General features: G+C 36.5%; 1 protein-coding gene across 3 annotated transcripts in view; it reads right to left on the bottom strand.

Moving 5' to 3' along the window:
* Positions 1-722: 722 nt before the first annotated feature.
* Positions 723-9,933, bottom strand: part of LOC114051935 (transmembrane channel-like protein 7) — a 71,169-nt gene continuing 61,958 nt past the window's right edge. For 2 of the 3 annotated variants that reach the window (XM_027874354.1, XM_027874358.1), the window contains 2 exons: positions 8,838-8,916; positions 723-4,082 (listed from right to left, as the gene is read on the bottom strand). In XM_027874354.1, the coding sequence (XP_027730155.1) occupies positions 4,008-4,082; positions 8,838-8,916 (154 nt within the window). In that variant the 3' untranslated portion in view covers positions 723-4,007. The remainder of the gene's footprint in view (positions 4,083-8,837; positions 8,917-9,933) is intronic. The other variant, XR_003570198.1, reaches the window with a different exon arrangement.

Here is a 9,933-nt window from a genome sequence, read left to right as displayed (position 1 = left end):
AAAAGGTATTACCTGGAGGAAAGGATTAAGAGAGTTTGGGAGAAGCTAACTAGCTGTCCAATGGAATTATGTTGAAAACAAATTTCTATAATTTTTCCAATTCCTCTTTTTTGTTATAAAAATCATTTCTTTAAGTCACTCCTTGTCTCTGACCTCTGAAGAATCAGGTGACCTGGTTTAATATGCAAATACTAAACTTTGCAGATGAAATGGTAGATAGCTATGTAACTTTGTTCTCCGTTTTTCCTTTTTATTTCAGATAATCAATTTTAACAGTTACTCTGATCAAGACAATGATCTAAGACAATTCCAAAGGACCCATGATAAGAAATGCCATCCATCTCCTGAGAGAACTGATAGACTATGAATGCAGATAGAAGCGTAATTTTTTCACTTTCTTTCATGCTTTTTATTGTATTTTGTTTTGTTTTTGCAGCATGGCTAATGTGGAAATGTTTTGCTTGCCATCACATGTACACAACTGGTATTTTGCTTGCCTTCTCAATGGGGTGAAAGGGTGGAAGAGATAATTTGGACCTATTTTTTGAAATATTAAAAACAAATTAAGAATTAAAAAATAAAATACAGACAGTAAAAAAATACTTCAGAGTCGACCTATCATGACATACATAGGAACTATATGAACACAATTACAAAACAATCTTCACATAAATAGGTTTTAATAAAAGCAAAATAATGCTTCATTCATGTTACCCATGAGCAATGAATATTTCTCCAAATAATAAAAGAAAGGTGGGGTGGGGAAAGGAAGGAATCCTTTTCTCCAATATAATATTTCTGACATAACCATTTTTTCCATTGTATATTTGAGCCTAAATTTCTCTTTAAAGGTTAGATCACCTGTCTCCCTCCATTTTTTAAAAGTGTTCTCTTCAAATTTTCCAAGAGCACTTTAGTTCCCTCCTTGCCACCACCATACCCTACACTTAAATTTTCTTTGTACTTCTGGCATCTCCCCTCCAGTACTTATTTTCTTTCTTTGAAAGTTTATTCATGCCTTTTGTTTTTATATCACAGTGATTTCTGGATATATTTACTTCCCACATTCCCCCATGAGTCTCCCCTTATAATAGAAAAATGGTTAAGCAAAACCTACCAACACAACCATCAATTCATTTGAGAGTGGAGGCTGCCATTTTTCCTCTGGTTCTTCAACAAATTAGGCACTTAATATTTAACTGAATAGAATATAATTGAATTGAAACAGGCTGACAGTGTTCCATGTAAGGAAGATAAGTTCAGAAGCTTACTTCTCTATGTTACCATGTTGGTATGGGGACATAGTTGCCTATTCCTTCAGTACAGTGCCTTATTTAAATATTTGTTGAATGAATATGGTCAGGTAAATAATATCAGGTTTTCCAATGCAAAAATCTACACTTCACCACTCTGTGGAAGAATGCCAACTAAAGACTAGATTTCTCTTTCTTTGGTGAGAAGAAACCAGAACTACTTTGATGGCTAGAGCTTTAGGTGTGATTTGATTGGATTGGATAAATAGATGTTTTCAGGAACATCTAAAAACTACTCTCCCTTTCCCTCCACCAAAAAGAAAATCTCTAACTGGTCACTGGAAAGCTTTTGTTTGAAGATAACAGTAGACTCTCTACTTACTTCCATGAGAAGGCAAAAGGGTAACTAAAAACTAATAGATTTCCAGGATCTTTTCCTTACAGAATAACCCTGAGTCTAAACATACATGTAATCATTCTAAGATTTCAAATATTTTGTTTTTTATTAATAGTTTTAATACACAGTAAGTAGAGAAGAGCTATACTTTTAATCCTACAGCTCTAACCAGAAGTTACAATTTGACAAAAAATTCCAAGTAATATTTACAAAAGTCAACATTTCACTACAATACATTAATCAGCATTTCTTAAACAGTGAAAAAAAACAACCCAGTAATTCTTCATTTTGAGCTTTTCCATTAATAAAGAGCAGAAAACAGCACTTGTCAGGAACTATAGGAATTAGCCTTGCTAATAATGTTGACAGTGGTGAGAAATGGATGCAGTTCCTCTTTTCAGTGAGGATAATGAACCTCTGCATACTCAAAAGCAGCCTGTATTGGTAAGAATACAAGGCAGAAGGCCTTAAGAAAGATGGTTCCTGAAAACCTCCTGCTTCTGGTAGTCATCACAAGATAAGAGTTAGAAATCCCTGCTGCAACTCAAGTCAATCTTAAACTACTTTTCATTATAAACTAGCTTGGTGGAATTAGAAGGAAACAACAGTTGGTTGGCAGTGGGATTACACTCAGAAAGGGGAAGCACTCTGTGGCAAGACACCAGAAAATGCTTCTATAAACAAGGATCAATCGTCTATAAAAGGAAGAAATTATCCTTGAACAATATTCTTCAGCATCAGCAATCATTTCTATAAAACTTCATCAGCCTCTTCTGAAATTCAGGCTACTACCTAAAGTGTGTTTGAAAAAAAAGAAAAACAGCACCAAATTATCACTAAAATAGCCTTTGAAAAACAATTATAACCACACCGGAAAAAAAAAAGCCTGAAGACACTAAATGAAAACAAGCTGCTTTAATAAGATTTGCATATATTAAAAAGATTTAGACCTTAACCCTCCTTTTTGAAAATGTTGTATTAGTTGATAAGCCATGGAATAACTCAAAAGAATAACTCTTTAATGCCAAATATTAGTGAATTTCAAGGCATCTATTTCTTATTTTTACTACAATAGGAGCTATAAATCATTTCCTGTCATATTTCATTAAATACATGTACATGTACAGAAAAATTATAAATATTATAAACAAATAAAAAATACTTTGAAATGTGCTTGTATGTGTTATAAGGAAGCTAAACTCCTCCTCAAAAATCTAGTTGAGTACATTTTTAAAACTGTTGTATCTGAAAAGGCTCTGAGAGAGTTAGGTTGTATTGCAATCTGGAGTAAGAGGGATTTAGCATGAAGTGAAAGGTGTGACAGCATAATCCCAAAGCACATATCCATAGCCAAACAGAAATATAAAACACGTCCTAAAACATCCTTCCAAAAAAAAAAAAACCCAAAATCCAAACATGCTTCCCAGAACATTTCTGAAGCTTGAAATGTTCTTTAAAAGTACTGACTACAAAACATAAAAGGAAATAGACTTTAGAGAATTAAGGAAAACTCTACCTTCTTCCACTTTTAGAAACAACAGGTGTTATTCCCAGAAAACACAGATCAGCCCTAAAAGAGAGGTAAAAGTTCAAAGGGCATCTATTTCCTTGAAACAAATTCCTGTTTTACCCCTCCACTGCCATAGAAGTTAGAAAGCATGGCTAGTGTTATCTATTATCTTATCTAAAAATAATTTTAAGTCATGCAGGAGCTTCATATGTAAGATGATGGACATTTTTGCATCTCATCTTACCAAACTGGGGCTAAAATTTAAAAGTTTAATGCTAGTTATATGACTGTTTCCAATTTTCTTACCAACTGCTAACAACATGATGGTTTAGGAGTTTATCTCATTTTACAAAGCAACCTCTATTGTAGGGTTAGCATAACCCTGAAGTATAAAAAAGTGTCATAGGAAAAGTTGTTCATTTTATGCCATGGGAATTTGGCTCGTTAGTTTCAGTCCAGTATCATGAACTAATGGCCTTCAAATTTAACTTAACAAAATTTCTCAAATTGTCTGAAAAAATGATAAAATTCTCTTTGTTCCCTCTTCCCTTGCAAAAACTTAAATAGCCTAAGCCTAAAAGATTTTTCATAGTCACTGAGCTGAGATTCTACAAGCACAGTCTCAGTTCAAACTGTTGTTACAGGTTACAAAATCCTCAAATAGAAATTGGTTATGTAAACACTGACATAATCCAAAAGTACAGCAGCAATAATAGTATCACAGTGCAGAAAATGCCTGAATTCTAGAAAAATACATTTAGTATTTGTACAAAATTCTACAGATGAGTTTTGGAGGTTCAGTATGGTAGCTCAGTTGGCTTGGAAGGAAAAAGAACTGTGTTCAAAATCAGCTTGGTCGGTTTTTCATCTCTTCCTGAGCAGCTGTAAGTCTCCGAATGAGATAGTGCTTGTCTCGACTTTCCTAAAAATAAATACATACATACATTTGGAGATACAATAACCTTGTTTTCGAGGCTACAACATTTGTCACACAATTAACTGACAGGGAATTAGTTGGATTCCAGACCCAGCTGACAACACACTCTCCCCACCCCCATTCCCCATCCCCCAACATTTCATAACTAGGTAGCTTCATGATAATTAATCTAGTTTTGATGGGGTAGCATAAAACAAAACACTCAGTTGTTTAAGTCTTACATTATACCACCTCATCTACCCTTGTATGAATGTGTGAAATCTCTGCTAGGCCAGGAAAACTGATGATTTTAAACTAAATAATCTTTTCCTTTAACTGTATCTCCCTATCTTACCCAGTCTGGAAAAACAATGACCACTCCCTGACCCCACTGCTGATTGACTTGGAAGTTTTGGCCTGCTCCGTTTCTGACTTGGGTTGCATGCAAGGTACTAGACTGTAAAAATTATGGGGAGGAGCAGCTAGGTGATGTGGTGGATAGAGCTCCCGCCTTGGAGTCAGGAGGATCTGAGTTCAAACCCAGTCTCAGACATTTGACACTTACAAGCTGTATGACCCTGGGCAAGTCACTTAACCCCATTGCCTAGCCAAAAAAAAAAAAAAAGTTTAATTATGAGAACAAAGATCATATTTTACCTAAATTCCATTATCTTATTTAGTGCCTAGCACAGCACTCTACAATAGCATGGTTTTAATAAATGCTTGTTCAAATGACATTACTAGATGAAGAAATGAATATAACAGAGAAAGTTAAAACCAAGACCATGCTAATGCCAGAATACCAGCTGTCATGTTACCATTTGATCTGCTTGTTGTTGTGGTTCAGTTGTTTTTCAGTTGTGTCCAACTCTTAGTAATGCCATCTGGGGTTTTCTTGGCAAAGATACTGGAGTGTCTTGCCTTTTCCTTCTCCAGCTCATTTTACAGATAAGAAAACTGGGGCAAATAGGGTTAAATGACTTGCCTAGAGTCACACAGCTAGCAAATGTCTGAGGCTGGATTTGAACTCAGGAAAATGATTCTTCCTGACTCCAGGCATCTATTTTCCAGGTCAATTGTTTTTCCACTGAAATACTTCACAATATCTTCTATTTTTTCATTCTTTTGGTTTTGTTTTATAATTTCTTGGTTTCTCATAGAGTCATTAGCTTCCATTTGCTCTATTCTAATTTTTAAGGAATTTTTTTCTATAGTGAGCTTTGGGATCTCCTTTTCCATTTGGCAAATTCTGCTTTTTAAGGCATTCTTCTCCTCATTAGCTTTTTGGACCTCTTTTGCCATTTGGGTTAGGCTATTTTTTAAGATGTTATTTTCTTCAGTATTTTTTTGGGTCTCCTTTAGCAGGCTGTTGACTTGTTTTTCATGATTTTCTTGCATCACTTTCAATTCTCTTCCCAATTTGGCCTCTGCTTCTCTCACTTGATTTTCAAAATCCTTTTTGAGCTCTTCCATGGCCTGAGACCAATTCATATTTTTCTTGGAGGCTTTGGATGTAGAAGCTTTGACTTTGTTGTCTTCTTCTGAGTGGTATGTTTTGATCTTCCTTGTCACCAAAGTAAAATTCTATAGTCTGAGTATTTTTTCTGCTGTTTGTTCATTTTCCTAGGCAATTACTCGACTTTTTAATTCTGTTAAGGTAGGTTCCTGCTTCCAGTGTGGAGAATGTAGTGTCCCAAGCTTCAGGGGTTTTGTGCAGCTGTTTTCAGAGATACTTCTAAGGACCTGTAAGTTTTCAGTTCTTCCAAGGTGGTATAATCTAAGGAGAAAGTGTTTACTCCTCTCCTGGCCTGTGTTCTGGTCCATGAGTGACTACACACACTCTTTTCTGCCCTGGAACTGTGAGGAGGGTTCCCTCTCCACTGCTTCCACAAGCTCTGCCATGCCAGTGCTACTCCTTACCCCAGGACCACCACCCAGGAATGTGAACCAGATCCAAGTATGGGCAAAGCAACAGAATCCTGCCTTAGTGCCAACAAAGAGATCCTTGTAATCTCCTTCTGATCAGTTGTTTGATCCCCTTACTATCTGTGGGCTGAGTTCTGGAAACTGCTACCGCTGCCAGGGCTGCGCTGGGGTGGGGATGGGGGGTCAGACCATGCTCCTCTCCCACCCAGGTCCAACAGACCTTTCCTACTGACTTTCTAAGCTGTCTTTGGCATTTGTGGGTTGAGAAGTCTGGAAACTGCCACAGTTGCCCATGATTCAGTCCACTGAGGCCTGCTCCAGGTCCACTGGGGCCCCCAGTCTGTGCTGGCATGGTTTGTGTTGATGCTGCCCTCCTCTCTCAGCCTGGTGCAACAGCTCTTTCCTGTGAATCTTCCAGGTTGTCTTGGGCTGGAAATTTGTTTTACTCTGTCTTTTTGTGGGTTCTGCTGCTCTAGAATTTGTTTAGAGTCATTTTTTACAGGTATTTGGGGGAGTCTCTTTTATTCTATCGTCTTGGCTCTGCTCCACCCCGCCCTCCACCCTTTTGCTCCCCCCTCCCCGCCATCTGTTTGACTTCCAAAGCCCTTCATAGCCTGGTCCCCTCCTACTTTTCCATTCTTCTTATATCCTACTCACTGTCATATATTCTGTGATCCAGGCAAACTATCTCCAGACCTCAGTGCATTTTCACAGGCTGGCCTCCAAGCCTGGAATGCTGCCCCTCCTCATCTCTACCTCCTAGCTTCTTGACTTCCTTCATGTTCCAACTAAAATCTTCTTCAAGAGGCCTTTCCTGGTTCTTAATGCTTTGGCTTCCATCTGAAATTATTTCCAATTTATCCTGTCTTTATCTTATTTGTACAAAGAAATTTATATGTTGTGTCCCTCATTAGATTGGGAGGCTCCTTCAGAGGAGGGAGGGATTTTTCTTTCTTTACATCCCTAGTGTTTAGCGTGGCACACACGTAATAGACAATTAATAAATGCTAGCAGATTTGATTCTTTACACACTTAAGGTATTTGCTGTTTAAGCATAGTATTTATTCAGATATTCTTAAAGACTTCCTTGTTTACTTCCAACAAAGAAACAGAACACAACCATTTGGTAACATGGATTTCCCACTCTACTGACTTGGTCAAACTAAACTCTGTGTTCTATAATGAATTATCCTTGTTAGAATGGAAAGTTCTTGTGATCAAGGCCCATTTCTTATTTATCTTTGTGTCTCTAGTCCCTAGAACAATACCTGTCATGTAGTAGGTACTTAATAAGTACGTATTGACTCACTAGTTAAGAATGAAGTCATAGGACCATGTTTTACATGACTTCACATATATAATAGGTATTATATTGTTTGCCTTCTCAACAGGTTGGACAGGAGAGATGGAAGGAATTTGGTACTCAAAATAAAAAAATTACGTTAAAAAATTTTTAAAGAAAAGAATGAAGTTAAGTAAAATGGAATAAGCAGTTATCTAGATTTTGACTTTGCTTGTGGTTGAGTGTTAATAAAAAGGGTCTAACTGAAGGAAGAGGTACTAGAGAGGGGAGAAGCAGAGTATAAAAAGGAGGACAAGGACAGATTAGGTGAATAGGAAGAACTGCTACAAATTTTTTTAACCCTCCCTTAACACTATGAATTTCTGGAATTCTACACTATACTCTAAATCTGTCAGACACCTCCCAGCCCCCCCAACCCTTTCCCATACCCCATCCTCTTCTAATGCTGCCTCAAATTCAGAGAGACCTTCTACCATACTACCTTCTAGATGACAAGATCAAGACTGACCTTTCCTAGGAGCTGTCAAAGAAATTTCCCACCAAGAAATCATAGGAATTTTAAAGGGAATAAAAAGTGCTTAAAGGGTTAGAATAAAAAAGAGGCGTTTGCAGTTTTCCCTGTGCTACATTCCACAGCTACATATAATTTATAATGAAACTTTTAGGGCTATACCTTGTCTTTTCTACATTCTCTAAGGTCCAGAATCTTTGTTTTCTTTTTCTTTTGTTTTTTTTTTGGGGGGGGCAATTGGGGTTAAGTGACTTGCCCAGGGTCACACAGCTAGTAAATGTCAAGTGTTTGGTTTCAGGCAGGATTTGAACTCGGGTCCTCCTGAATTCAGGGGCGGTGCTCTATCCATTGCGCCACCTAGCTGCCTATGGTCCAGAATCTTACTATCTCTGTTCCAAAACTAACCCTTCCCTTACTACCTTCAAATGCCTAAGCAAATCTAAGCCATTTGAGGGCAGGAGCTGTTGTTTTTCCTCTTTGTGTCTCCAGCACCTAGCACTATGCCTACAGCATAGTAAATGCTTATGAAATATTTGTTCATTAACTGAATAGCTCATCCAAGTACCATGTACACTGCTGGTGCTTAATAAATGTTAATAATAATGAATTTAGAGCCACTTGTTCACTTTATACAAGGGAACACTGTCAGCATCTTGGCCAGATTTTCCTTTAGAAAAGTCTGGCAGATCAGCCTTGCCCTCTTGTTTTTCTGGGGAGATATTTGCTCTGTCAGTCTGTATCCCTACAATTATTGCTAAGTATATCAGCCTAAGTGTCATATATCTTAGCACGTTCTTACTCAGAAGACTGGATTAAAAACCACCATGATAGTGACCGCCTTCTGATCAAGGTAAAAAAAACCTGTACAAAGAACAAACTATCCAAGTCCCCATTATGCTGGGTCACTAGGCAGAGTTTCTAGAAAGTCATTCCACTTCTGCCCTGAAAAACTGTAGGTTTTGTATAGGCCATAGAGGAAAGATGGGCCTCTGGGATCATTACACTCTGGATTTCACCTTACCATAGCCAACTGCTCTCTGAGTTGAATTACAACCCGTTTGTGTGCTCCAGCCAGGGCAATGAAGTAGAACATGATGAGGCTGCAAAAGTAAGAAAGGGAGCAAAAAAAAAAAAAGTATACTACATGAGTTTAAGGATTTTAAAACATTATTTGCAGTAAAAGCAGTAATCAGAAAAAAAATGTATATCTCTAAATGCTTATTTCAATAAAATAGAGAAAGAGCAGACCAATGAACTGGGTATGCAATGAAAAAACTAGAAAAAGAACAAATTAAAAATTCCCAATTAAAGTGGAAATCCTAAAAATTAAAGGTGACATTAATAAAATTGAATGTAAGAAAACCGTTGAATTAATAAATAAACTTGGAGTTAGTTTTATGGGGGAAAAAACAATCAAACAGATAAACCATTGGTTTATAAGATTTTTAAAAACTAGAGAAGAAAACCAAATCAATGGTATCAAAAACGAAAAGGGTGAATATACCACTGAAGATGAAATCAAAGCAGTTACTAGGAGTTATTTTGCCCAATCATATGCCAATAAATTTAACAATTTAAGTGAAATGGAATCATACTTACAAAAATATAAATTACCTAGATTATTTAGAATATCTAAATAAACCTATTTTAGAAAAAGAAATCAAATAGACCATAAATGAGCAGCTTCCTAAGAAAAAAGCATCAGCACCAGATGGATTTACAAGTGAATTCTACCACACATTTAAGGATCAACTAATTCCAGTATTAAATTATTTGGAATAATAAGCAAAAAAGGAGTCCTACAAAATTCCTTTTATGAAACAAATGTGATCTGATACCTAAACCAGGAAGAGCAAAAACAGAGAAAGAGAACTATAGACCAATTTAACTAAGAAATATGAATGCAAAAATCATAAATAAAATGCTAGCTAGGAGGTTAAAACAATATATCACAAAGATTATACATTTTGTCCAAGTAGGATTTATACCAGGAATGCAGGGATGGTTTAGCATAATGAAAACTATTAGCATAATTTATTACATCAATAACAAAAATTATATGATTGCTTTTCACAAAAATACATTAAAAAACACTTGAAAGCATAGGAATAATTGTA

Source organism: Vombatus ursinus, unplaced genomic scaffold (genome assembly GCF_900497805.2).
Source record: "Vombatus ursinus unplaced genomic scaffold, bare-nosed wombat genome assembly UNPS02014807.1, whole genome shotgun sequence".
In the NCBI taxonomy this organism is placed as follows: Eukaryota; Metazoa; Chordata; class Mammalia; order Diprotodontia; family Vombatidae; genus Vombatus; species Vombatus ursinus.
This window is presented reverse-complemented; position numbering and strand designations above follow the sequence as displayed.